Raw genomic sequence first — 27,680 nt, forward strand, 5'->3', positions numbered from 1 at the left:
TCCCACCCCCACCCCTGCCAACCAGCAGAAAGAAGCGATTGCTCAGAACCGAGGCGGGCAGCAGCGCGGCGCCTGGACGAGGTCCCAGTCTCCCTTTCCCCTGGACCTGAGAGTAAGCTGCTGTCCAAATTCTATGGGCTCTTCCCACCAAGTTCCCCTTGGCATCCAGGACCAGCCTCCCTCAGCCCTGTGATCCACTCTCGTCTCTCTCGAGGCCAGCGCGCTCGCCTTCCGGGTTCCTGGGTGGGCGCTGCTCAGAAGGGGGCGGAGGTGGAGGTAGCCTGGGCGCCGCCCTGCGGGAGCCGAGCTCCAGAGCAGCAGAGACTGCAATCCCGAAAAAAAGCACGCGGGGGCGCCAGGACGTGTGCGGACGCCGGCGAGGCAGCGCAAGGTGGTTTCTGTCCATGTGAGTGCGTCCATGGGCGTCTTTGTGTGTCTGCGTTTCCGTACATGTGTGTACGAGTCAGGGGGTGTCTAGGTGGGATGTGTTCGGAACAACATGGCTGGTGTACCCCAGAATCAGGTACTCCAAGTGTCTTTTTGATGAGGACGATGCTTGATATGTTGCTATGTGTGTGTGGATGGGGAGGCAGGAGAACGTGTGTGTGTCGTCGTGTGTGCAAGGCGTAGCCTCTGAGTCCCTGATCCGCGTCTTGGATTTTTGAAGTCACATTTCTTCTGGGTTTTTACCCCCTTTCCAGTATCCTATGTAAAAGGAATGAGGACTCACAACGCAAATTTCCACTACCCTAGTCACATCTTCAGCATGGTTCTGGGTGACCCTGTTGGGCTAGATGTGACATTGTGTCTGTGAAAATGGGTGTGCCTCAGAATATCAGTGTCACTCTGAGTTATAGTGTGTTGTGTGTGTGACAGGTGGATGTTGGAGGAGACTAGTTCAGGATTATGGAAGTAAAAAATTTCCATTCTCTTGTTGGTTTGTGGATACCACCTTCATAGCGTGCTCACGCGCTATGTGTGTGTGTGTTCCTTTCTCGGTCTCTCCTGTAGCAGTCTCTCTTTGTATCTCTCCTCATCTCTGTCTCTCCCTCTCTCTGTGACTCATCTCTGCGGTTTTGCCCTCCCCAGCTATCCCCTCCCCCACCCAAGAGTGGGTGGGAGTATGAGGGGATGGGACCAAGGGACTGAAAATCAGGGTGAGCACCCTGTTCCTATTACTTACAATTGCCAGACACACCAGTGGCCCCCAGCCCTATCCCAGTCCCCTTCCCAGGTCTCCCTATCCTACTGAACTGGAGTGAGCTGGGAATAGAGCAATAAGGCTTTCCAATGGGGTCTTTTTTAGAGAGGCCCTCAGCACCTTCTTTCAATTCAAAGTGGAGACCCCTGCCCCTCTCATAAAATGATCTTTCCCTGCCTGTCCCCCATACCCAAGGCTGACGTCATGAAAAACTGCAGAGGTGAGTCACTGGTTGGGGGGAAGGGAGGAAAGGGGTGGATGGCGAGCTGCAGGGGGGCCCCAAGCCCCTGCTTTCTCTTTCTCTCCCAAACTTTCTCAGGGAAAAGACCCAATGCTCTGCCCCCTCCCCTGGTTTTCCAAATCTTCAGCTTGGATCACTACACTGCTGGACCCCATCTTCTCCTCCTACCCTACTGGAGAGTATGGGAGATTCAGAAACAAAGAGAGATAGATTTATATAAACAACTCAGAGCAAACATCGGGAGTGTTCTTGAGGTCCCCATCTCAGCTTTGCCTTTTCCAGCTCTGTCTCTCCATTTCTCTTTCTTTCCTGCCATCTTCTTCTCTCCCCATCCCCAGGAACCTGACCAACTTTTTTCAGAAGCCCCTAGAGGTAGCAGGATATGAAGGGCACAGCACATCTTCAAGAGGTAGAGTGTGTGTGAATAAACTGACCCAAGTAGGGAACTGGAAAGGAGGGAGGCAGAACAGACCCAGAGATTCAGAGACCATGCAGACTGTGTGTGTTTGTGTGTGTGTGTGTGTGTGTGTGTGTGTGTGTGTGTGTGTCCAGACTGTGGAGTCACCAAGCCTATTGCTGTTCCTGCCAGGGGCTTCCACTTTGCTGTTCCCTCCCCCACCCATGATGACTTAGTTTCTTGAGATGTCAATTTCTGAGACGCTCCCCTAGGCTGCTGGACCAGAATGGAGAAAGAAAAGAGTGGGGAGTAGGGGAAGAATGGAGAAAGGGAGAAACACTCTGAAAACAAGGGGCAAAGACCTGAACTTAGGGGCTGTAGATGAGTGGCTTGGATACTGAGGCTTCATGGCATAGAAATCTAGAGAAAAAGAATGCTTGTGGGGGAGGGGCAGGAAAGATCAAAGGCACATAGAAATCCACATAACTTCTAACATATACCAACAGGCATGGAAGGACCCAGAGAAACCACAAAGACACATGTGTACACCCACCCATGCACACATTATTGACACACCAAGCCAGGCACACTTTTCAGATACCAGCAGATGCCCAGACTGGATACATGCAGACTCTTAACTGCACTGTTATATGGGCACTCAGAAAGGATTAGAACGCATACACATTTATACACAGATACCTGGAAACAGGCAAAAACACAGACACGCAGATCGGAAAAGACTATATATTTAAGTTGGAACACTACCATGCCCATCCACTCTCTGATTAAATACACAATGGGTTCCCCAATTCCCTTTCTTTTTCTTTCCTCCCATGTTTTATTAATTTCTGTACACATACATATGTACATGCTCACATAGGTCCTGTGCACATACATAAGCCCGCAAGGACAGTTTCTCTACGTGCCTGTCTCCCCTCATCTCACACTCGGTCCCTTAGCCCCATCAGCCTCTCAGTCTCCCCTCTTACTCCTTCTCTCCTTCCTTCTCTCTTGGATGGCATCCCCTCCCCCTCTCCAGATGTCTGAGCCATCTCTCTCTGATTCATCCTCCTCAGGAAGGTAACGTGACCCCCTCCCCATTCCACTGCTCTCAGTAACTAGGCTGGAAAGATAAAAGGGAGATGAGAAGAGGAAGGAAGAGGAAGGAAGGGAGCCCACAGGGGCAGGGGGGAGGTCCTAGATTGTTGTCTGTGGGGTCTGCTCCCCGCCTCCTTCCCTTGGCATCTCCACAGTCACCTTGGCTGTTTGTATTTTTTCTCCTTCAGCCTGTTCCTTCTACCTGTTCCAGATTCTTTCCTTCCTTCCTCCCTCTCCTGTCGCCTTCTCTTCTCTCTTTCCTCTCTCTACTCCTCCCCACCTTTTTCCCCGCAGAGCTGATGGGCTTTCTTCTGGGAAAGTCGAGCCACTGATGGAACCGAGAAGCTACTGTTGGCTATAGAGGGAAAACACGTGAGTGAGTGAGTGAGTGAGTGAGTGTGTGTATTAGAGGAAAATGAGGGTCAGTGCTAGGAAGAGATGAGGAGGGGGTTGAGCACTGGCTCTGAGTCTCTGAGTCCCTGACAGTCAACCCTGATCCTGGTTTCCAGAGTCTTAGGGCACCGGTGCCCCGTGTGTGTCCATGGGCACCCCTGTGTCTGCAGTTCTTGTGTGTCTGGTGTGTGTCATTGTCACTCCCCCCTTTCTCTGCCCACGCCCCCGCACAGCTCTGTCTGCACCGCAGACCCCCTCTCCCTCCCTCCCCTTCATTCCTGCAGTGGCCGCTCCCCTTGGCTCCCTCCTGTCTCCCCTGCCCCCTCCCCATTTCCGTCCCCTCCCACCCCCGCCCACGGCTGGTCTCCCTTCACTGGACCCGGCTCGCTGATGGATTCTCTGCGCAATCTGTGCGTCATTGCCCCCCACTCCCCGGAACCTCTAGCTGTCCAAACCCCCAGCCCCAACCCCTCTGGCAGGAGATACGGACGAGGGGTCTGGTGGCAATAAGGGGCGATTTCTGACGTTGCACGCCCCTCGCCCCGCATCCCTTTTAAATCTTCCCTTTAAGCGATGGAAAGAGCTAGAGTTGAGTCACCCCCCCACCTGCGCAACCCCCTCCCCACCTGGTCTGCTCTTGCCCTCCAAACGTCCTTTAGGGGGAAAGCAACGGGAGGAAAAGAAGCAGAAGGAGGGTGGGGAGAGGTGGGCTGAAAAGGGGCACAGCAGAGGCGCCAACATACGCTACAGTCAGCTGGACAGAAGGACAGACACACCTTTTTCTTCAGACATGCACCGACCGTGAACAGATAAGACACAGAGGCACACACATCCCGTCTTTCCCCTTTCTCTTCCGACTTAGATCCTTTTCGGTGGGATTCCCAAAACCGCAAGATGCACCCATCTGCCCTGGCCCAGGGCCGGCACCCCGCACCGCGGATCCGCGGACAGCGCCTGCAGGAGCGCAGATCCATCCCTCTTTTCTCAGGTTCATGCCGTCCTTGGGCGTGTTCCCCATGGACCATGAGGTCGGGAGATGGGGAGCCTGCCCCTTCCTCTACGATTTTGGAATTCTTATCTCCCCCGCCCCAGTATGGATCTCCTACTGGTGCCCAGTCAGACCTGGGAGTGTCCCCATCCTAGTCCGTTCCGCGACATGGGCTCCCACCGCTGCAAGTTGCTCTGTAACCCATGCTCCTGCCTTCCAGCACCTCTGCATCCACCTTTCCATTCATTCTCCCATTCATTCATTCATTCATTTCTCCTCGTCCCTCCTTCATTCATTCATAGCCCCCAACATCCCCCGACTCGGCATTTCATTCATTCATTCATTCATTCATTTTCCCTGTGCTCTTATTAGCGCACGCCCCTCTAGCCAAGGGCCCCAGTGCGCAGGCGCAGGCCGGGAGAGGACCGCATCCTCCAATAGCTGGGGATCCTCCCGCCTCTAGGCGCCCGCCCGCTTCCCCATGAATGAACATTGACGTCAGTGGGGCGGGGAGAGCCCACGTGACCCCGCGCGCTCCCCTTTATAAACCGGCAGCGGCGCGGGCGCTGTCCAGCGTGCTGAAGCCGGAGCGAGCGAGCCTCCCGGAGCCGCGCGGACTCCGCGGAGCCCAGCCCACTGGACGCCAGACCTTGACCGCCGCTCGTATCCCAGCCACAGCTCGGAGCCGAGGCGGACGCGTCCCGACCTTCCCCTGTCCCCACCCCGCCTTGACCCTCCTCTCCACTTCAAACTGGTAAATACGCCTTCGTCTGTCTCTACAACCCCAGGCAGCCGTGGGCGTGAGGGAGGGTTTTCTCTCTTCCCAGATGGGGGTGTTGAAAACACAGCGGGGAGCCCCCCGTAAGGGTCCTTGGTAAATGAGGAAGTCGCCTCTTTTTTCTTGATGCTGGTCGCCCACGCACCATCCGGGGAGTCCTGTGGGGAGGGAGCAGAGATTTCCCCCTTATTCTTGCTGCTTAGTACGTGGGCGCTGGCAATGAGATGGCTCAGATAAGGGGGCGAAAGGCACCGCGGGTGCAGGGGTTGGCGCATCTTCTCATTTATACGACTCCAGAGATCGGCACATCTTCCTCCTTTGCTCCTAAACGTCCTTCTTCTGGGTAAGATTAGGGGAATCAGGGAAGCCCAGATTTCCTGGTTAAAGGTGGAGGAAGAAAATATTGAACGAGTGGAAAATTCTTACAGAAATTCTTTCTTTTGCTCCTTCTATTTTTCACAGTCTCCGACAGTCTCTCGATCATGAAATCGCTCAGATTGCCGGCTTCTGCCCTCTTCTGCTTCCTTCTACTGATTAAGGGGCTGGGAGCTGCGCCCCCGGGGCGCCCAGAGGCGCAGCCACCTCCCCTCAGGTCTGAGCATAAAGAGCCGGTAGCTGGGGACTTAGCGCCCCGGCAGAAGGATGGTAGCGCCCCAGATATCCGAGCCACTCGAAATTCAGAGCCGCAGGACGAAGGAGAGCTTTTCCAGGGCGTGGATCCCCGGGCGCTGGCCGCGGTGCTGCTGCAGACACTCGACCGCCCGGCCTCTCCACCCGCGCCGGGCGGCTCTCAGCAGGGGCCAGCGGAAGAAGCAGCAGAAGCTCTGTTGACCGAGACGGTGCGCAGCCAGACCCACAGCCTCCCAGCGCCAGAGAACCAAGCACCCGCGGCTCCGCCTCGTCATCAGACTCAGGAGAATGGTCCCGAGGCAAGCGACCCCTCTGAGGAGCTCGAGGCGCTAGCTTCCCTGCTCCAGGAACTGCGAGATTTCAGTCCGAGCAGCGCCAAGCGCCAGCAAGAGACGGCAGCAGCAGAGACGGAAACTCGCACTCACACGCTGACCCGAGTCAACCTGGAGAGCCCCGGGCCAGAGCGCGTATGGCGCGCTTCCTGGGGAGAGTTCCAGGCGCGTGTGCCGGAGCGCGCGCCCCTGCCACCCCCGGTTCCTCCGCAGTTCCAAGCTCATGTACCCGAGAGCGGCCCCCTTCCCGAAGCCAATCAGTTCGGGGGAAAGGTGCCTTCCCCCAAAACACACCTAGGTGAGGCATTAGCACCCCTGTCCAAGGCGTACCAAGGCCTGAGCGCCCCCTTCCCCAAGGCGCGCCGGCCAGAGAGCTCACTCCTGAGCGGCTCCGAGGCGGGGGAGCGCCTTCTACAGCAAGGGCTGGCACAGGTAGAGGCTGGGCGGCGGCAGGCGGAAGCCACTCGGCAGGCCGCGGCTCAAGAAGAGCGGCTGGCTGACCTCGCCTCCGACCTACTGCTCCAGTATTTGCTGCAGGGCGGGGCACGGCAGCGAGGCCTGGGGGGTAGGGGGCTGCAGCAGGAGGAGGAGGAGCGAGAGAACGAGAGGGAGGAAGAGGAGGCGGAGCAGGAGAGACGCGGCGGGGAGGAGAGGGTAGAGGAAGAGGACGAAGAGGCGGCGGAGGCGGAGGCGGAGGCGGAGGAGGCGGAGAGGGCGCGGCAGAACGCGCTACTTTTCGCTGAGGAGGAAGACGGGGAAGCTGGAGCCGAGGACAAGCGCTCCCAGGAGGAGATGCCTGGCCACCGTCGGAAGGAGGCTGAGGGGGTAGAGGAGGGCGGGGAGGAGGAGGACGACGATGAAGAGATGGATCCGCAGACGATCGATAGCCTCATTGAGCTGTCCACCAAACTCCACCTGCCAGCGGACGACGTGGTCAGCATCATCGAGGAGGTGGAGGAGAAGCGGAAGCGGAAGAAGAACGCCCCTCCAGAGCCTGTGCCACCCCCACGGGTTGCCCCCGCCCCTACTCACGTCCGCTCCCCACAGGCCCCACCCCCCGTCCCCGCCCCCGCTCGAGATGAGCTGCCCGACTGGAACGAGGTGCTCCCCCCCTGGGATAGGGAGGACGAGGTGTTTCCCCCTGGGCCCTACCACCCTTTTCCCAACTACATCCGGCCGCGGACCCTGCAGCCTCCTGCTGCCTCGCGCCGCCGCCACTACCATCACGCCCTGCCGCCTTCGCGCCACTATCCTGGCGGGGAGGCCCAGGCACAGCGCGCACAGGAGGTGGCGGAAGCGGAGGAGCGCCGGCTGCAGGAGCAGGAAGAGCTGGAGAATTACATCGAGCACGTGCTGCTCCGGCGCCCATGACCAGCCCCGCCCCGCCGCCGCCACCCCCCTCCGTGTTGCTTCTCTCCCCTCCGGGTGTTTGCATGCGTCGGGTCCCCGCCCTTGCCCCGCCTCAGCTCCGCCCCCGCTCGCCTGCCGCCGGGCGGTCGGGCTGTGCCGGGACCTGTCAGACCTCTTCTTGGGTTCAAAGCCCGAACTCCCCAGACTTACTCACGGGTGTCCCGAGGCCAGCCAGGCGGGCCGGTGGTTTGTGCGAGTTCCCTCCCGCTGTCCCCACCTAGTCTCTCTCGGGATATCCCCGTGTGAAACTGGAAAAAGTTCCAGTTGTGTCTGTCTCCCGCCCTTTGGGCCTCCCACAAGCCTCTACACTCTCTCCCTATCGCTGTGAATTTACCCCTTCTTTTCCTTCTCTGTTGTAAATACCCCTCACGGAGGAAATAGTTTTGCTAAGAAATAAAAGTGACTATTTTATTAGGACTTTGTTCTCGGTTATTCACCCGTCCCCTTGGGCCTGCGTGGTCCTATCCAAGGGGCGGTGAGGAAAACGCCAGCCACAGTACCCATCTCTTGCTTAAATGTGAGGGTTGAGTGGCGAAACCACCTTAAACTGTATTTGCGGGGTAGAATAGGCTCACATCCATTAGGAAACCCTAAATTCCACTTAGCTTAGGGGTGGTGTTTAAAATCAGGGTTTCCCAGGGCCTGGCAGAGAGATGCAAAGTAGATAAGCCAAAGCTCTGGGCCACCAAGGAGGCTCTTCTTTCTGTGATTCTGGCCACACAAAGTGCTGGTGGCTCCCCACAGCCTTTATCTGTTCCCTAAATTCCGTGGTCCTACATACTTCACAAGAAATATGGGGAGGGAGGTTGGCAGCCACAGAAACATCCTGGTTTTAGCCACTTCTCAAACTGAACTGAACCATCTTCCACAAAGAAACCTTAGGGAAGTAAAACCGGATCTCCAGAAATTTCTCCTTCCTGGATGAAGGCAGCTCAGGGCATTTGTTTGGGGTAGGGGTGTCAGATAAAATACAGGACACCCAGTTAAATCTGCATTTCAGATAAACATTGGATACATTTACATAGGGTACATTTATCCTTTAAAAAAAGATACATTATCATATAAATTGAATTGGGTATCCACTTATTTTTTGGCCCTAAATCTGGCAACCCCAGTTCTGGGGAAGAGTCAAATGCACGGTGTTCTCTTCCCCTCCTGGATGATCCCAGCAGCCTGCATTCCTTCATAGAGCCTTAGGCAGGCAAAGTCCAGAAACGTTTTTCCTTTTATTTCAGAGGAAATGAAATAAAGTCAGACACTTCCCCACCCCACCTCCTTAGCTCCTGCCTCACCCAGAACATAGAATGAAGGAGGGACAGGGCCCAATCTCCCACGAAGCCTGCCCTTCCTTCAATCCTCCCTCCCGTCAAAGTAGGCAAGGTTAGAAAAAACTTAACTATGTTATTTCTCGCTGGGCACTGTGTAGAGGCCCTACTGTAGCCAAGAAGGAAGGGAGGGGGGCAGATGAGGGGAAAGGGCAGCCTTCTTACTACACAGATGCCCCCCTCCCAGGCAGAGAAGCTGCCCTGGCTGGCTGTAGGGAGGGGTGGAGGTAGGTTATGGGGTAGGGAGAAGAGAAGAGCCCTGAAAACCTTTTCCCTTTAACCTGATGTATTTATATATTTACAGTTATAAGAGAGGGAAGGAAGTTTGGGGTGACATTAGTTCTTCAAAGGCAGAGAATGAAAGCCAAATAGCACCCCCATCTTGGTCACATTTTCCTGCCTCCTTGCTCCAAAAACCTTCAGTGGGAAAAGGGGGAAACAGGAGGTAGGGGGTGGAGGAAGGGAATGTTTGAGGGTCCTGAGCCCACAGCTCACTCCATAAGAAGGTGAGGCAGCAGAGGAGGGGCAGCTGAGTCCTACCCAGGAAAGGGCCACTCGTGCCCTGCCTCTCCACCAGCTCCCAACATCTCCATGCGGCCCAGGCGAGGGCTATGCCAGACCCATCTCCTCCAGCACACTGCGAGGCGACTCATCCTCCTAAGGCAAAGAGGGTGACGCAGAGACACCAGAAGAGGCAGACAGGGAATGAGGGAAGTGGGTGGGCAAGACAACAGCATCACGAGGACAGAGGCAGAGAAGGGGGAAGCACACAAGAGAAACGGGGTGGGGGGGGGAGAAGAGAAGCCAATGTGAGCCCAAGGCCAGAACAGCTGAGGACCCTTCATGGGAGCTCCCCAGCTTCCTGGGACCACCCCCCAGAGCCAACTATGGCAAGGAGGGGGTCCAGGTTGAGTCTACCACCACCCAGAGAATCCAAAGCCAGGAGGTTGGTGAGTAAGGGGGCTCAGCCTTAGTTCTGAGGGGGATGGGAAACCTGTTTTCCAGGGTTGGGGGGTAGCAGATGATTGAGTCCTTTTTTTCAGGGGTAGGTGGGGGTAGTAAGAGGTTGACATCAAGCCCCTGAGGAAAGGTGAACCATACTGCAGAGAGATGAGTCATTAGGGTCTGAGCAGAGCATTAGTAACGGGTGTGTGTGCCAGGGCGTGCATGCGTGCGCTCACATGTGTCTGTGTGAGTGTGTGTCTGTGTGTGTGTCTGTGTGTGAAAGGGAACCTGGACCAGTGAGGTGACAAGTTCCATTCTGCTCTTTCTTCTACTGCAGAGATGAGCCCTCTATCTCTCCCCCTCCTCAGAGCCAGCTTAGGCCAGCTTGCTCATCTGCAGATTCCGGTGACTCATCTTCCTGCACCAAGTCTCAGCAGTGGCACAACAGAGAGGGGGCAGGCAGTAATGGAGTGAGGGCAGGGGTGCCAAATAGCAGAGTGAACCAACAGCTAGGTGCTCTCTACCTCAACCCCCAAATCCATACAGCCTTTTGCTTCTGAGAAGCAGAGGCTCATTTTGAATGTGTGTATGTAAAAACAAAAAAAGGTAGAGAGAAGACACCAGGGAAAAAAAGAATTATCTACCACGTGCCCCTTTTCAAATTCTCTAAGTAACCTTTAAATGCCAAGAGAAGTGGGACAAAGGAGACTTGGCTAGGTCAAAACACCCTGGGTCTTGGGAGAAAGGAGGGGAGAATTGGCACAGGCAGGCTGTCTGTTACCTCCACCTCCCACCCCAAGCAGTCAAGGCTTGAAGGCAAGCTGGCCAACTGGGCGCTGTGGTGGCCAGACGCCACAGGGAAGGGGGCCCCCTCGGCGGAAGCGGGAAGGTGGCAGCTGTGGCCAGCAGGAAGGGTGTCCAGGGGAGGAATGGCACCCTCCACCATGGTACTCTTCCTCCTCCTCACTGTCCCGGGCTCGTACCTCCTGCAGCAGGTCGGCCTGCTCAATAGCCTTCAGCACACTCTTCTTGGAAGTGTCCTGGACATCACCCCCCATCAAAAACTCATCCAAGATGAAGTAGGCCTTCTCAAAGTTAAAGATGATGTCCAGCTCACACACCTGGGAGGGTGAGAAGACAAAGTTAAACACCGAGGTGCATTCTCACTCCGCCTGCTCCACCTTTTTTCTTAACATGGCTCCATGCCTTCCTCATGACCACTCCTCCCACCTTGAGTTCTTGTCCCAGGTCTATGTCCTTTCAACCCTTAGGCCTTAGTACTTGGTTCGGCTTTTCCTTCTCCTCTTGCCTCTTTCTATGTGATCATAAAATATTAGTGCCCTTGACTATGGCTCCTGTTGCCTTCCCCCCAAAATCTGTGACACTGTTCCCACCAGCGGCTGGGCTAGCCTCCTTCCTTAGGTACCGTGAGGCAGAGAAGGAGGAGATTCTGGATCAGCAGCAGGGCTCTGCTACTAACCAGCTAGCTGTATATGTCATTTAATTTCTCTGAGCTTCAGTTTTCTCATCTGAAAAGAGGACATTAACATCTACTTGGAGGACGTAATGAGAAGTAAACAAAAGAACTTAAAAACGCGTTGTAAATTGTTAAGTGGAATACAAATTATGGAGTTATTACTATTCTCCATCTAAAATCTACGCTGACTGCCAATGCCCAGGCTATATCCCAGATCAGTTCATTCAGAATTTCTGGGGGTAGGACCCAGGCATTACTATTTTTAAAAACTCTCCAGAAGTTTCCAGCAGGAAGTCAAGGTCAAGAACCACTGATAAAATCTGAACATGGCCTCTGTCCTTTTGTGAGAAGTCTGAGCTGAGCCCTAGATGGATTGATTAAGTGGCAGATTCTGGTTCCCACCTCCTCCCCTGGACTGATTAAGGGGCATGGCTAATAGGTTTAAAGCTTAAAGAAGGGAATTAAATACTGTTCTCACTGCTCCAATTTCAACTCTCTCTCCAGAGTCCCAGGACAGAGTGGAAGGGCCCCAGAGTTTGGAAGAAAGAGAGGACTGCTGAGTATGAAAACCAGGGAGGGTGGGGAGACTTACACTGCCGAAGTATTTGTCCAGGAGCTCTACATATCGGTGGATCAGCTCTAGCGTGATGAGCTCATTGTCTTGGCCCTCGATGGCGCAGCAGAAGTAGAGGCTGGCATATCTGAGGACAGGGGTGCATGAGAGATAGCTGGGACAGCTACTGGGCCTGCTTCAGGACCCAGGCATTCTGGGCTCAAACCTTCTATTTTTCCTCATTCCCAGCCTAGGGTCTGTGTGGCTACTGGACACAGGTGGGGTGGCCCCAGGGCATGCAAATAGTAACAGGCTTGGCCTCTTTGCCTCTCTCAAAAACAGGGAAAGACCAAGCTCTTTCCTCATACCCTCTGATCTATTCAGTTTGACTCAGCAAAAACTTGAGCCAACAAACTCACCTGCTCAGAGAAGGAACTGGAAAGGGTGTGTGTGTGTGTGTGTGTGTGTGTGTGTGTGTGTGTGTGTGTGTGTGTTGGGAAAAGTGGTGCAGGATTTATGACTGTTGAATGAGACAGCAAGAGACATGTTAATGGGCAAAATAGGAGCTTTGAGACAGAGATATGCACATGAAGTAAGCTGTCAAACTTGAGCAAAACCAAGTGGGGAACAAGAATTTCTTCAAGGTGAGTTTGGAAAGGAAAGGAAGCCGGGGTTCATCACTGCCCTCCAAATGTCCTTAGCTCCCAGTTCTCCCTGATCTAGGGACCGCTTATTACTCAGTCATTTAAACCCACTGCCAGACCCCAATCAAGCAGGATCCAGGCAGGTCTGAAAGTAGGTGGTAAGTCACCTCTTATAGACTACTTTGAGGTCCCTCCACTCCAGGAAGCTGCACATCTTGGGCTTGCGAGCCAAAACAACCTGCATAAGTTCCCGAACCATCTTCTTTCTCTCCTTGTCTGAGGTGGCCAGGTACCATTTTTGCAGCCTCAGCTTTCCCTGTCGGCTGAACAGCAGCATGAATCGCATCTGGAATGGAGGGGAAAGGGAGAAGCAGAGCTGAGGTTCAGATATTTTGTTCTCTGAGTTTCTTTTCTCCATAAACACACAGCCCCAAGCACATCCCATCTCTTTTCCACTCACAGCTTCTATTTTCTTCCAAATATCAGCCCTCGATCTCAACTCTGGGTATTCTCACCAGCTGGTGCCTTTTGGTCTGGCGGGGTGGCAGAGCTTCTGAGTCTGTCTGCCGTTTGGATTCAAATTCTGGCTCTACTAGTTAAATAATTTGCCTTGGACAATTACTTTGTCTATAGGCTCAGTTACCTGGTCTGTACCATGGAGATAATAAAAGTACCTACCTTACAGAGTTGTTAGGAGGGATTAAATGAGTTGATATATGCAACAATGTCTGGTACATGGTAAGCACTGTAACATGTTAGGTGTCACTATTATTATTCCCTGACCTCTTGCTTCCTAACCGTTTTCCAAAGGTAAGTAAAATGCCTAGCACAGTAACAAGCAGCCCATAGGTGATGTCAAAGGGATGTCTGCTTTCTCCATATTCCTTCTACCTACCGCCACACTGAAATCGGGTATTTTGTCCCTGGAGAAGCTACCTCAATTCTCCACCCCATCCTTGCTGATGTCCTTGCTGATGTCCTCAATATACTGCCCTCATGTGCCAGTTCTATGCCAAGGAGTATCCTTCACATTAACACATGGTACTGGGACTCCCAAATGCTATCCTCCCTCTTAACCATTTGGGCATTTGGCCATTGATACTTCTCTCTCTTCTTCTTTTTATGGTGCCTCCTGCCACAAGCTCACTCTTCCCCCAGATACTCGGTGACCAAGTTCCCTCTCAGTTCCTCCGTTAAGACAAAGCCATCCAGGGTGGCCCTCCTAGGGAATGTTTGTGGAACAAAGCGCAAGCTGGGTAGTGGGGAGGAATGCAGAGCCCTCAACATACTGAGTGCCTCTAGCTACCCAGTTCCAGGGGGTCCAGGCCAAATTCTGGAGTTATTGCCTTCTCCATGCAGCTCTTCTCTCCATGGACATTATCAGGGCTGGAATCCCTGGGTGCGTGGAACAGCACTAGTTTAGTAGGCTAAAGATCAGAATTCACGGTTTTTTTGGTGGTGAAGAAGGGGAACAGAGAGGCGCACGGGAGCCGCGCGCGTCGAGGACAGCGGTGAGGGCGAGAAGGAAGACGGAAGGCCTGGGTTCCGGAAAGAGAATGGGGTGAAGGGTGGAGAGCGAAGAGCACTAGAGTCAGAGTTCCAAAGCCGGGTCCCCTGGAGCAAGATCTCAAGGCCACCTGGCTTCCCCACTTCACCCAGCCTCTAGGCGAGCCGGGCAATAAACCCAGGCAGGAGGAGGTCCACTCCTCAGACCCGGAAACTATCCCTTCCCACACAGCGCTAACCTCGCGGGCCGCTTCTCTTCTCTGGGCTGCGCAGGGACAGAGTGTGACTCGCTCCCTCCGCTGCCAACAGGCCCTCGCGCCCCTATTCTTCCGACAAGTCTCCTGTGGCAGTGGTCGGGACCCTTTGGATCGCTACCTGCGCGCTCCCCCAGGCTCGGGACAGTACCGCCGCCCCTTAAATCAGCCTCCTCTCGCCCAGCTAATGCGCTATCTCTCTGCCCCTTCTCCCTAAAGCCGTTTCCAGCTGCTCTTCCTTCTGAGGCCGGCTCGCCCACCCGCCCATCAAAATGAGGGCCTCTGAGGACCCGAAGAAGAAAGAGCGGCTCCCACAAAGGGCGGCCCCCAAGGAACCCCGCAGGTGCAGCCCACGCCCCTCGGTTCCCCCTCCCCTCTCTCTTCGCACAGCCTACCATCCTGCAGCCTCCGGCTTGGCGCGTCCCTCTCCGGCCACCGTAGGCGCCAGCTCCACTCCCTTTTTTCTCCTCTTTCCTTTTTCTCCCGTTCTGGCTTGAAGCTCCGCCCCGTTCCGCCCCTTCACTTTGAGTACTGCGCAGGCGCCAACGCTGCGGGGAGCGCGGGCGGTAATGGAGGCGGGGAAGCGGAAGCCATGACAACCAGGTCCTTGACTTTAACTTTGAGTGGCTCTGTCGTCATGGTAACAAGCCTGTCCCGTGGGCTGGTTGAAGGATGGGGGAGGACAATGAGGTCCTCGCGCTTTGGAACTTGGGGAAAAGGGCGGGAAAAGGAGTGCGAAGTGGATGGGAGGATCACTGTGGTTTGTAAGGACGTAGGGGTGAAGGCAATTGAAAGGGAGAGCGTGGGAACTGAATGTAGGGAAGGAGGAATGATGCGAGGAAGACTGGAAGACAAAGGGTGGTGCGGGCACACAGGAGGAAAGTATAGATCTCAAAATAGATATCTGCTTAGAATCTGCTAGATGAACACCCTCTTAGAGTAAGAAATGTATAGGTAATGAGGGACAAGAGAAGAAAAGAAAAGAAGGGGCTGATATAAAACTGATGTAGAGAAAGGAGGGAGAAACATGAATTAAGGTGAAAGGGGAGAAATAAAGAGAATCCTAAAAGGTTAGCATGGGTCAAAACTAAAAGAGAATATATATAACCCAGACCCAAGTGTAAAGTGTAGAGAATATATATAACCCAGACCCAAGTATAAAGATCAGAAGGATGTAAACTGTAGCATGAGCTTTTTAGCTGAGGATGTGTGTGTGTGTAAGTGTATGCTAGTGTGTGTCTCTGTAGTAAAGTGGTTTGCATATAAAGAAGATGTTAAATTGTCATGCTGAAAAATTAATGGCTATTTTTAGATAATTGCTGGTAACTAATGGTGCTATTATTTTTTAGTAGCACTTGAAGCAGTTGTTGATAAGGTCTTACCTGTCCCAATTTATGTTCTTTTATTACTCTTCGTTATGGAAGTAATATGCTTTAGTTGCAAGAGGATGGGCTTAATTCACCTGGGATGCAGTCTGATCTCTGACCCTTACTAGCCTCAGGTGAGTCATTTAACTCTCCATTTCCTCCTTTTAAACATGAGGATAGGAATACCTGCCTTGCAAGATTGTTCTGAGGATGCATAGAAAGTATTTGGCACACTGTAAACCCTTCATAATGGCAGCAATTATCATTATTTCCCTTTCCCACCTTCTTTCTTCTACTACTTTTCTTCTTTCTTTCTTTTTCACTTCCCTTTCTCCTCTGCCTGTACCTTAGGTTTGTCAATGGCATAGACATTGGCTGAACTATCTTGGTGCTGTTTTTTAGGTCAAGAATAATATCAATAAAGTAAGTTGCTAGATTTAGAAAGGATAAACCATTGCTGAGTGAAAAGAAGGAACGAGTCTGTGTAAGAAGGGCAGAAGGCATAACAAGTGAAAAAAGATATGTCCTCGCTCATGGGAATGAGGAGAAGGTTCTATATAAGGAAGTAAGGAACTGTGAGGTAAGGACTAAAGCAGAGAGTGAGGCAACACCCTGTGGAAGTTTGGAAGCTCTAGAGGTATAAACTCCTGCATTCTTTGGAAAGCTGACACTTTCTAGAACTCCTTGTCTCAATGCGGTATGCCTAGCTGCAGAAAAATATCTCATGAGAGCATTGTTAGAAATATCAGTTGTGCTCATGTTGAATTATAGAATTCAAGTGGTTTACACTAGTTAGAAGACACTGGATCAGATTTCTTCATTGTTAGTGAACAATGAATGTAGAGGATCTATGATTTAGTGCATCCAATACAGGTGTGTCTGCAGATGAGTTCAGATTTGAGGCAGTGGCAATTGGGAGCCGTTAGAGTTGTCTGAACAAGTGAATAACTTGGTGAAACAGTTTTAAGCAAATTAATCTCAAACTAATGTAGGGGACAATTTGGAAGGACAAATCAGAGAAAGAAGGCAACAGTCTGAAAACCAACCTGGCAACGTGGGATTTCATCCTCAGGTGTGTTCCTTGAACCTGACTTGCTATTATTTTTACTTTGTGATTTCGTTCACTGTTTTCTGGAATGCCCTGCCATTCCCTCCCCATGGACCTAAATTCATCTTATTTATCCTTTAAGTTTCAATCAAGCAGCCACTCCTGATGAGCCTATATGCTCTAGTTTAGATTATGGTGATCACAATGTTCCCTTAATCATTTCAGTGACTCGCATAGTGTTTCTTTTAGATTTTTGGTGTCTATTCTCCTTAGGTACTTGATGGTCAGAAACATTACTTACAATTTTTTATAAGTGCTTCACAACACCCAGTATGAAGTTAAGCTTTTAAATAAATACTTGTTAAATTGAATGGAGTCCAAACCTTGGCAAGATCTTGGTTGAAGCCACAACTGCTTTGCTCCAAAGAAGAGCTTTCCACTGGCGTCAAAGCGACATCTGGTGGCTAGGGGATCAAAGGCTACATTCAGGACACTGGTGTTCAGGTTGGTAAGGCAAAGATGTAAATGCACAACCTGCAGGTGACTGGCATGTGAGGGCAGCACCTTCGTTCCCGACTACGACTGAGCTCTGCTCTGTGTTCACAGAGGCCTGTTCACAGATGTGATAGAGAAGGCGGGCGTACAGGTACAGTGCAGTGGTGAGGAACACAGACATGCCCAACTGTGTGGGGCTAAGTAACAACAACAACAGCAAGTTACTCAACCTCAGTTTTCTTATCTCTACATAAATGTTCACTACTATTAGTACAACAAAACGTACTTGAAGAATCACCTTAAAAATAATTTGGAAAATGGATGATATCTCCTTGACAAGGAGATAGAATATATGCATATATTTTACCATTGAGATTACAAAAGTCATACCCATTGCCCACACGTGGGCATGCAAATAAATAATTCCACTGTGTGAGGTTTGCAAGAAATCTGCAGTAATGATGTTAGAAGCAGATCTTGTTGGTTTTTCACCTCTAAAGAAATAGAGAGAGGAAGAAAGGCTTGGAATAGCCAAGGAGGGGGTCCCGGCAAAGCCAAGCAGGTCTGGGCGGGCTTCGCACTGTGAAGCTGCATCATGATCTTTGTCCTCAAAATATCTGAGAAAAGCAGAGGGCACTGTTAAATGGAACACTTTCTGGAGCAAATGCCCTCTGCAGTGATGAGGGCATCTGAAGAATTCTTTTCTTTTGAGTCTTCTCAGCATGTATGGACAGTTTTTGAACTGTAAACTGCAGAATTGAGGCTAACCTGTTCTGCTTTTTGAAGCATCTTGTGAGAAAAAGTGGCTCTTTCAGTTTCTAAGCAAATACAGATAAGTTAACTCCTCAACAACTAGCCCAGTGCATGGAATGGGTCATATTTTCAAGGTGTAAGGAAGATGAAAGATTTATCTGGGTCCCGGTGTCCCTGTATTCTTGTACTGTTGCCTCCATGACTCCAGCAACCCTTATGAGCCCAAAGAGAATCTGTAGAAGAGGAAGGAATTATTTCTGCAGGAAGATTACTTTAGCACCAGCTGAAGTTCTGGCCACAAATCTCAGTGTAGAAGTATCTCGTGAACTGGATTGGGCCACATCAAGTTTTTGTGTCTATGGTCTAAGCCAGCTAGAAGCAGACCAAATGGCCTCTATGGGTTTTTATCTCTAGTTTTACAACCGTATCTTTGTCCTACAAAGCTTGCCATTTGAACAGGAAGATGAAAAACTCACTGAGGTTAAGAGAGCATCTCTCTCTAATGCTGAGAGCAGCTTTAGTGACCACCCATTCTGGGCTTCCTTTCCTCTGGTTCTTGCCTTGGTTCCCACTGGCCTTCTAAGGAGAGAGGAAGACCATCCTTCCAGGCTTGAATGGGCTTTGGGGCCCCTCTGACTATATCAGCTTCATGAGTGGAGAGAAAGCTTGAAGAAGGCAAACCTAAAGAGAGGAATCCATTAGGAGGCATCAAACAACCACATCTCCTTTGAACATCTTAGTGCATCAAGTTGGAGGCACCCAAGAATGCCCCCGATGAACCTTGAAAGGGAAATGGGAATGGAAAGGGTGGTGAGACGGCCCTTAGTACATGTCGAATGGTTGGGGAGTGAGTAAACAAAATCCCTTTCTGGATTTATATCATGATCAAAATTTGCTCCAAGGAAGTCTAACATAATTTAGAGAGAATGATAATGTGAAGGTTCTTTTTAGTTCAAGGTCTAAAATCTATCTTTATTCAGGCAATGGGCTTATTTAGGAAAGTTATGAAGGCTTATTTAAGCTTAAGTTAAGATTCCAGCCAGACAAATTATCACTTTTGATTGTTTTATACCATTTGAAAATGTTTGTATTACCGGAATCACAAAATTGAAGGATTGGGAGTTTCTTAACAGATACTTAGTCCCATCACTAGGAAGTTATCCCATGGATACATGAGCACATGTGCACTGGGATAAATGTGCAAAGATGTTCATCTCAGCATTGTTGATATCAACAATGATGATTTTAAAAAGCCATGAAAAACCAAAATATTCATCTTCAGCACTTAGGGAATTATAGTACATCTATATATGCAGCTGGTAAAAAGAAACAGGGACAAGTGTGTAGGATGTATCATTAGGTAAATAAAGTAGGCTTGATCTTATTTATGTGAAAATAGTGAGTCATTTACATATGCTTATAAATGCTTAGCAAAGCTCTAAGAGAACACCCAAGAAACTGAGGCCTGTTAAGTTCACACTTTTACCCTTTCTACCTGTTTGAATTTCTTACTATGAGCATGTGTTCTTTCTCACTTAAAAAAGTCACCTTGTCTTACATCTTGACCGCTGAAGCATCCCCACCAAGCAGTCATCCTGGCTGTCCTTAAACACTTCCACTGATGGAGAACTCACTACCTATTAACTATCAGACAATGTTTTGACCAAGACCTCCCAGATGATAATTACTTATTAAGATATGACCTAGATTTCTAGGGGCTAGATCTGTCAATCCTGTCTTGAGGGTCCTGGAGCTGGATGGCACACAATTTTGACAGATAGTTCTTGGTATTTTTTCAGTTTTAAAAATTATTTTTGAATATATGAACAGAAACTAATTGAGAGACATATATTTCTGGGAAGAACCTTCAAGTTATTAAAGGAAGAGAATAAAAGCCTTTTTAGAATGCCATTTTAAGGAAGATAAGAAGAGTGTGTATAAAAAAAGAACCTTGTTTTCAAGGAAGCTGATATGTTGATGGGGGTAGGGGATAACATTCACACTCAAAGAGCATACATGAATACAAGCACTGTTACATACCAGAAGAAGGAAAAATCAGTAAATGCCAAATGAACAATGATCTTGACTGGATCCATGGGAATGCTAGGTGGAAGAAATGGTCTTAGTTTGAGTTTTGAGAAATGGGGAGTGAGGGCAGTTGTAGGGGATGGAGGCATTTGGCGGTAGAAGGAAAGGGCAGGAACGGCGATGGGCACTCACAGGGACAGTGGGCATGAGCAGGCCTGTTTGGGTAAATGGAGGGTGTTTGGTGGAACCTTCTTTCTTTTTTGAGGATGATGCCCAGGGGGAGAATCATGCCCACACAACATGTCCCTGGGCCTTCTCGCAGAGCCCCAGCAGCCCGTCCCTGTGGACTCACCTGTGGTAGGTCAGCATTCCTGGTTCCATACATGTATGTTTCCTAATGATCCCTTTCACCCAAAAGGGCTATGAACTAACAGAATTTTGTTTTTGCATTGTGTGAAATGTGGAAAGTAAAGGCAGGAACTGTTTTGGGGATATTCTTTTTATTTACTTTATTTAAAAAACATTTTTACTTTTCTATATATCAGAAATGAAAAAGCATATATTTCAACACAATTTCAAGAATATTGGACTCCACATTTGGGTATCCTTGTGAATACTGTCTGTGGCTATCACTGTCCAGTGCATAATGAAAAAAAAAAAAAAGAACAAAGATTCTTCACTGAAGACATGGTGGGATGATGAGAGTTCTATTAGACTGCACTCATTCAACATCTATGTGCAATTCTTCAATAAATTGGTCCAGGCCATACCCTTTAACTAGTTGGTTTTCAGAAAAATTAACCTTTAGGATAGTTGAGCCCAAGTTCACTGTCTTGCTCATTCATATTCTCTCTCTCTCTCTCTCTCTCTCTCTCTCTCTCTCTCTCTCTCTCTCTCTCTCTCTCTTTCTCTCATCCTCTCATCCTCTCTCTCATCCACTGTTCACACACAGCAACCGGAAATGACACATTGAAGTGAGTCACCAATATGGCTATGAGTCACCCTATAATTGGGGAAAATTCTGTCCTACTGGGTCGTGCAGTCCCTGTACTCCTGCTCCTAGATATATTGGAAAAACTTGAAACCACTCTGTCCTCATTCTAATCTCTCTTACACACCACATCTTTTTGGTCCCTAAAGTGGGCTGAAGTTGTATAATCTTGGCAGGGGTTCTAATCCATCAAGTGGAAAGGCAAGGAAAGAAGAGTGATGGAATTTGGGCAGCCACAAGGTGGCAGTATGAGCCCCTTATGCTTGCCACCCAGAGGGTTATAGCTGTTAAGTGTCCAGACAGACTCCTGAGATGCAATGACACAGACCACAAAGGAACACTATAGCAAGTTTAAATAATATGATTTTCTTGATAATCCTCTTTTTCTCTAACAAGCACACAATGATGTGATAAATATTCAAACACACCCCTGGCATCCCATCCCATCCTCCCCATCAGGAGACTGGAACCAAGAGCCAGGCACACATCTCCTTTCTTCCTCTATTCCTGCAAAATAAAGTTTGTGGGAAGCAGAAATCTGCTTCTATGAGTAAACAAGTCACCTACACTCCAAAATAATATATGCTCACTGTTTCTGGGGAGGGAGACGGTCAGGCCAGGGTAGGTCTTGGTACTGAGTGGGCAGTTGCTCTGCCAGTCCATAGTACCTCTGAGCTGGGGGAATATAGACCTTGTAATGAAAGGGTGTTTCCTCCATTGGCCTCTGGCCTGCTGCCAGCCTCCTCAGCAGTGGCAGACAGTGCAAGAGTGACGGCAACGTGACTGGAACACAAATAGCTTCTACCAAGTACACAAAAGCTCCTGTAAGCCTTGTAGCGCCATCCTGCCAGGGCCTCAGTGGGATACAGGTCTGAAGACCCGAACAGGCAGAGCGATGGGCAGAAGCAACTGCACAAGTGACTCTGCAACTTTTACAGTCTGGTTTGGAGAACTTCAGGGAGTTGTGCTTCAGAGATCTCTTCCAGGATTTCCACTGAGTAGTTTCATTGAAAAGTCCTCTTTCCCACCTTGGGAAAGGCTGAGGTCTAGGAGGCAGATTTACCATTAAAAAAAAAAAAAGCAAATAAATGCCTTCTCTTTCCCCAGAATGATTAATTAAAATAAGAGTTCTTTTCTTCGGAGTTTCCTCTTCTCTGATACATCTCCAGTTCTGTCCCAGATGAAGGATTCTTTTTCCCTGGTCAGGGTTCCATCACTTGGCCCATGAATAGGACTGTTCCTGAGGATGGAAGAATCATGGGAGATGAGAATTCAAAGGAATGGCAAAGCTCACCAAGCTCAAACTGTACAAAAGATCTAAGATCTGAGAAGATTAGTGAGATGTCTGGAGTCACAGCTGCTTTAGTGACTAAGCTAGGACTGGGGTCCTGGCACAACACTGTATCTGTGATTGAGCACTGCTTCTGAGGAGAGGAAGTGGGACAGTGTTAGATTCCTTGCCTAGAGTCCTGGGTTAGGAGCGGGTGTCCACACCTGTCTGGTCTGGCACCCGAAATGGGAGAAATGGAAGGAGGAGGGTGGTGGAGCACTATGGGCCTTGGGCTCACCTGTGGGGTTATGCCGCACCACGAAGAGGAAGGGTCTGTCCATGATGATCTCCTCGGGGGCCATTCGGGCTGAGACGGTAATGGCTGGAAGAGATGGGGCAATGTCTTAGAACAGAGGGACATCGCACTGGTCGCAAATGATCCATTGACATCAGCCTTTCGTCTGGCCGCCACACTGGGGGATGATTTTTAGGAGGATCTGCTGTTCTGCTGGACATGAACCTTAAATCAGGCCCTCTGAGGCCTGATTTCCTCCAGAAGTTTAGTAGGGAATCTGCCAGCTGCTCTCACACAAACATTTATCTAAACCTTTTTGGAGTTTACTGATAAGCAGATTCCTTAAGTTGACTAGCCACCATAGGAACAACCTGGGCTTTCCTGTGGGAGGCCTTTCACATTCAAAGGATCTCAGGAGCCATTGGGTGAGTGATCGGGGTCCCAGGGAACGTAAGCCCATTTTCTAGGCTGAGAAACAAGAGTGGGAAAAGGGTAAAAAAAAATAAAAAAATATAAAAAAAGGGAAGGGTGATGCTCCCCGCACAGGAAGAGCTGCTATTCTAGGAGAGGCCTGGCAGAGAAGGGTGGAGAGGGGTTTGGGTGCCATAGTAGCCCTTCCTAAAGCCTTGGGCTGAGACTCACCAGGCCTCACTTGAGCCTGACTCACCTGTAGAGGAGGACGCCAATGTGCCTTTCTCATTCACCTCGATCTTCACTTTTTGCAGTGCCTGTGATACGTAGAGAGGCTCTTGGTCTGAAACAGGTGGATACAAGAGTAGATCAGCCATAGTTCTCAGGGAAAAGCTCCTTTGACTTCTTAGGGACCCCACATTCAACCAGGATATGAAAATGAAAGAAAAATCTCTTACCTGAAAAACTTGAGAAGTCTGCCTGACTTGGACTAAACATGTCTGTCATCCCCAAGTTCTCTAGGGGCTGTCTGAGGTCAACTTCACTCTCCAGAGAGAATCTGTAGACAGGAGAAGGAAACAGCTTAAGCTCGGGCCACCTCTGGCCACCACCACCACTTCTAGTCCCCTACCAGGTATCATCCCGGCAGCCTGACAGGATGTGGACCAATGTGAGAATAGAAGAAGGAGGGCTTGTTTCAAGTCTGTTTGCAAGGTCTCTCTCCTTGCTGGAGGTTCTAATATTAATGAACATTCTTCTGCAGTCCCCCAAACCCCTCAAACCTATGACTAATTACTTTCCTCAAGGCAATAGTTCATTCAGTCTGGCTGGGGGGCCAAGGGCAAATTCTTTGGCAAGCCTATTTGAACAAAAATCTGGTCTTTAGATTGTGTTTCTGAGAGCTAACCCTGAAGAGGACTCAAACAGCGAGGCTTTGGGGTGCTCTCTGCTTCCCATCAGGGCGCAACTAATTACTTCAATTTTTAAGAGAGAGAGACAGAGACATGAGAAAGAGACAGAGACAGACAGCTAACCATCTAAATTCTCCTCTTTCCCAGAGCCTGGTATTATAGTATCTGAAAATTTGGGGTAAGTGTGGTGGGAGGCTTCCCTACAATTCTGGAATTACCCAGTCTCAACCTTCTCTACCCTCTTTGCTTCTACAGAAGAATTTTAAAAATCTGCTCTGTTGGAATCTAGCTAGAAGCTGTAGTTCTGGCTGCTCCATCTGCAGAAATGATTCCTTTTGTCTCCATGGTTTGGATGTTGACTTGAGGAAATGGGGGCAGGAGTGAGGCATTCATAAAAGAATGAAGGCAGATTTAGCCCGCCACCTCCATCATTTCTCTAGCCTTTCCTTTGGCTGGCTTTTGCCAGATACTCAAAGGGTGGTATGTGTGGGAGCATGTCTAGAAGACTCCTCCTTGCCCTCCAGCAGAAATGGGAGGAGGGATGATCAGAAGAATCTTAATCAAACCCAGGCCAGAGTGTTTCCCATCAGCCTCCCACACATGCCTCTTCCCTGCAAACATCATGTTTGGGAAACTCAACACAGGGATGGTGTTTTTAGGAGAGAGGAGAAGCAGGAGATAGAGGGAATTAAAGCATTGGTAAGTTCAGGGAGAGCAAGGGATGGCTTACTTGGGCAGAACCAGGAGGCGGGGCAGACGGGTCATATTCCCTTTCCACTGGCTGATGAGCTGATCATCCAGAATGTTGGTGAGGGCAGAAAGAGGCACCTCTTTTTCATAGGGAGCAGCAATGAACATGCTGAGAGTGTCCCCATGGTAGGGCAATTCCAGGATGTCATAGTAATGGCCATCAGGAGTAGAAAACTCAGCTGTGAAGACACCAAGATGATGCATTGAAAATGGCTCCAGCTCTTGTTGATTCTAACCTGGCACTGGTTTTTCAATCGGTTTTCCTGTTCCCTTCACTCTTTCTGGAAGGTAGCTCTCCATCCTGGCTTTGGAGGCTCCCACACCTATCACTCTCCTAGTCTATGTTTTCATTCCTGTTTCTCTTTTGTTCTGCCAATTCAGTGTCTTCTGGAATTTATTTCTGACCTTCTTTATCTTCACTCCCCTCTTCCCCATACCCAGCTACTAATTCATTCCAATACTCATCTCCTTAATCTCAGCTTCCACATAACCCTTCCTTCAGTAGGGTTTGTGAGCCCCAGATAATCACACTAGAAACACATGAGGATGAGAGACAGGGGTCAAGTGCTCAAATGTGAGCCTGAGAGAACTGCTGGATTTCAGCTTCATCTCGCATGAGATAAAGCTACTTTCTGCTGCTCCTAGTGTTTCCTACTTGGGAAGTCTGTTAATGCTAGAGTATATCTATGGTTTCTCCTTCTTTGGAGGCGAACACCCAGGGATGAGGTCCAATAGGTGTGGGACTTGGGGAAGGGAGTCTTGTACTTACTGTAGTTGAACTTGTTGGTCTGAGCCATCATGGGCACTGAGATGGTGCTGCCATCAGACTTATGGAAGAGGCGGTGGTGGGTGCCTGATTCTGGGAAGGGTGTCTTCCAGTGCCCATTGAAATACAGGGCATTCACCAGCACCAGGCGTGTCAGCTGGTCCACTGTTCCTTCACCAAGTAAGTCGCTGATCATGCCTATGAGAAAACCAGATGATCATGAGATAAGCATTTTTTAAAATTCTCTTAGATGGTTCCCTTCAGCTCCCAGGGCTCTCATAGATGTATGTCTGTTGAAGCCATCCAGTCAGAAGATAGCCTGGAGGTTTAGATGAAAGAATCTGGCTGTTTTCAATCTGTTCCATCTTCCTAAGGGGTCTCAGAAAACTTCCCAGATCACCGCACTTTCTTGGGCCTGGGATCCTGTCTGGGATCAGATCTGGAAACTTAAGTCTTCCTTTACTTTGCCCCCTAAGCTGCAATCTGAAGGACTGTGTGTGCTTCTCATCATGGCTATTACTGTTCTAATGAAATCTCACAACACTTTCTAGGGATGCCTTTAGAGTTGGTTCATGATAAGGCCTAACTAATTATGAAACATGACACTTTGATTCTTAAAGCACTTGATCTTCTGTCTACAGAGAAGAGAATGCCAAAAGAGAGAGGTTGGATATTTGGGATTTGTTTCCAGATCCCCTTTTTTGACAGGCCTTTGGGATGGGCCTCCTTTCCCTGCCTACTCACCTTTTGTGTGTCTCTTCACCCAGTCATTGACAATGAACCTGGCTCTTTCCATCTCTGAAAAGTCCACTTGCTTGACTGTGGTCCGGAACAGCCTGAAGAAGTAAGGCATGAAGCCTTGGATCAGCTTCAGATCTCGCTGGACGAAGATGGCATCGGCAATGCTGATCTCATCCTTGTTCCATGGACCCATGAGTTCCTTGTACAGTTGACGGAGGGCAGGGGCTATGCCCTTCCCTATGGCGAGAGAGGAAAGGATACATCAGGCTCCTGTTCAGCCAGCTCTCCTAGCTGAGCCAACTTCCTCCATGAGGGGCCTTACCCTGCCCTTATGGATGGGGCTCTTCTGCTCCTCAAATTGTCTCTGGCGGGAGATTTCTTTCCAGACCTTAATCTCTTCTGCATCTCCCTCTTTTCCTTAAAAATATCAGGCCCTAACCCTTTGTTTGCGTTAGAATATTTTTCTGTTTTTATGTTATGAACCTTTAATTTTTTTCTCATAATAATAATAATAGCAGCTGTGCTAAGCATTTCATATGCACAGTTCTATTTAATCTTTACAGCAGCCTTCTGTAGTAGGTACTTTGACCATCCCCATTTTGTAGATGAGAAAACTGAGCTTCAGAGGGGTTAAAGTTGTGCAGTTTGTTAATGATGGTGAGGCAAGGCTGTTTTATTCCAAATCCACTGGCCTGTATATCCTTTGACTGGCCAAGGGCCACCTGACACAGGTATGGTGGGAAGAAGATGTGGTGGTCTCTATGGCATAGCGGTACAGGCATTGGGTTGGCTAAGCTGGAGTCAGCCTTTTCTCTGCTTCTGGTTGGTTACACCCCAGTTCTATGAAGACTGCATGAATGCCTGCTTCCTACTCTTCCTCATCCCTTACCTTCAATCTCGAATTGCATTGCCTCTTGGATCTGCTGCCTGGTTTCTCCTCCTGTTGTCAGCTGCAGCATGGCCAGGACCGAGGCCACCCCATAGGGTGAGAAAACCACATTGCGGTCCTTGGAAGCCTGTGCCACCTGCTGAAACACCTTCACTCCAAAGTCTGTGACCAGATGGGCCGCCGGAGACTGATGATGGTATGAGGTGGACACTTCACCAAAAATGAGGGCTAGGCCCAGGGCTAAGCAGGCAAAGACTGGAGACATCTGCATCCTAGAGCACATGAGAAAGGACTTGATGAGGCAGTAGTTCTTGAAGAATTGTGAGTGGGGAGGGAAGATGATATCCAAGCCGTGGGCCATACTTCCTATGTTTGCTGCTGGCAAATGTTAAATGAACATGAGGCCAAGATCCATTAAGAAACCATGATGGGTTCAGATTCTGCAATTGTTGTTTTGGCAGGGTCAACTTAGGGCTGATGTCTGGCAGAGTGGGGATAAACAGAGGGAAAACGGGGATCTTGGACAGAGGAGATTCTGCAGAGGGACGTTCTCCACTTTAACCCAAGGTAAGAGATGGAGAGTTTGTTTTTCTCTTACCTGAAATTCTCAGGGTGCCTTGTGACTGGTGATTTGTCCTGCTGCTGTTGCTGCTGCTGATTGTGGCGATTTTGCTGCTGGAGAAGGGATGTATCTCTCTTGACAGTGCCCTTGGCCCTGTAGCCAGATGCAGCTGTGCCGTTAAGGAGGCTGTGCCTTCTTTTATACCAGAAGTAGACAGGAAATAGATTAACT

The 27,680-nt window shown here is 49.8% G+C and overlaps 3 protein-coding genes across 7 annotated transcripts; 1 reads left to right on the forward strand and 2 right to left on the reverse strand.

Moving 5' to 3' along the window:
* The first annotated feature begins 63 nt into the window (after positions 1–63).
* Positions 64–7,885, forward strand: VGF (VGF nerve growth factor inducible). Of its 4 annotated transcripts, none has more exons than XM_025051528.1 (3): positions 65–406; positions 4,193–5,072; positions 5,559–7,885. In XM_025051528.1, the coding sequence occupies exon 3, from the start codon at positions 5,579–5,581 to the stop codon at positions 7,427–7,429; it is 1,851 nt and encodes a 616-aa protein (XP_024907296.1). In that variant the 5' UTR covers positions 65–406; positions 4,193–5,072; positions 5,559–5,578; the 3' UTR covers positions 7,430–7,885. The 4 variants fall into 4 exon arrangements, with proteins under 4 accessions (XP_015450162.1, XP_024907296.1, XP_024907297.1 ...); XM_025051529.1 differs by lacking the exon at positions 65–406 and adding an exon at positions 2,096–3,309; XM_015594676.2 differs by lacking the exon at positions 4,193–5,072 and having other exon boundaries at positions 64–406.
* A 786-nt stretch (positions 7,886–8,671) lies between these two features.
* AP1S1 (adaptor related protein complex 1 subunit sigma 1) lies at positions 8,672–14,702 on the reverse strand. Of its 2 annotated transcripts, none has more exons than XM_006918592.3 (5): positions 14,568–14,702; positions 12,580–12,758; positions 11,808–11,916; positions 10,722–10,859; positions 8,672–9,450 (listed from the first exon to the last, which is right to left on the reverse strand). In XM_006918592.3, the coding sequence occupies exons 1-5, from the start codon at positions 14,568–14,570 to the stop codon at positions 9,403–9,405; spliced, it is 477 nt and encodes a 158-aa protein (XP_006918654.1). In that variant the 5' UTR covers positions 14,571–14,702; the 3' UTR covers positions 8,672–9,402. The 2 variants fall into 2 exon arrangements, with proteins under 2 accessions (XP_006918654.1, XP_015450163.1); XM_015594677.2 differs by lacking the exon at positions 14,568–14,702 and adding an exon at positions 14,158–14,459.
* Positions 14,703–20,357: 5,655 nt separating this feature from the next.
* Positions 20,358–27,645, reverse strand: SERPINE1 (serpin family E member 1). Its single transcript, XM_006918593.3, has 9 exons — positions 27,486–27,645; positions 26,888–27,159; positions 26,002–26,235; positions 25,261–25,455; positions 24,472–24,670; positions 23,289–23,389; positions 23,087–23,173; positions 22,423–22,506; positions 20,358–22,094 (listed from the first exon to the last, which is right to left on the reverse strand). The coding sequence occupies exons 2-9, from the start codon at positions 27,156–27,158 to the stop codon at positions 22,057–22,059; spliced, it is 1,209 nt and encodes a 402-aa protein (XP_006918655.1). The 5' UTR covers position 27,159; positions 27,486–27,645; the 3' UTR covers positions 20,358–22,056.
* Between the last annotated feature and the right edge of the window lie 35 nt (positions 27,646–27,680).

Source organism: Pteropus alecto, unplaced genomic scaffold (genome assembly GCF_000325575.1).
Source record: "Pteropus alecto unplaced genomic scaffold, ASM32557v1 scaffold68, whole genome shotgun sequence".
NCBI lineage: Eukaryota > Metazoa > Chordata > Mammalia > Chiroptera > Pteropodidae > Pteropus > Pteropus alecto.

Coding starts and splice junctions, on each gene's coding strand:
- VGF (XM_015594676.2), top strand. CDS start 5,579: ATGAAATCGCTCAGATTGCCGGCTTCTGCCCTCTTCTGCTTCCTTCTA.
- AP1S1 (XM_006918592.3), bottom strand. Junction 11,917..12,579: donor CTCAAAGTAGTCTATAAGAG/GTGACTTACCAC, acceptor CCCTGTCCTCAG/ATATGCCAGCCTCTACTTCT. Junction 10,860..11,807: donor TGGACAAATACTTCGGCAGT/GTAAGTCTCCCC, acceptor TCACCCTCCCAG/GTGTGTGAGCTGGACATCAT.
- SERPINE1 (XM_006918593.3), bottom strand. CDS start 27,158: ATGCAGATGTCTCCAGTCTTTGCCTGCTTAGCCCTGGGCCTAGCCCTC. Junction 26,236..26,887: donor AATGCAATTCGAGATTGAAG/GTAAGGGATGAG, acceptor CTCTCGCCATAG/GGAAGGGCATAGCCCCTGCC. Junction 24,671..25,260: donor GACCAACAAGTTCAACTACA/GTAAGTACAAGA, acceptor GTGTCTTCACAG/CTGAGTTTTCTACTCCTGAT.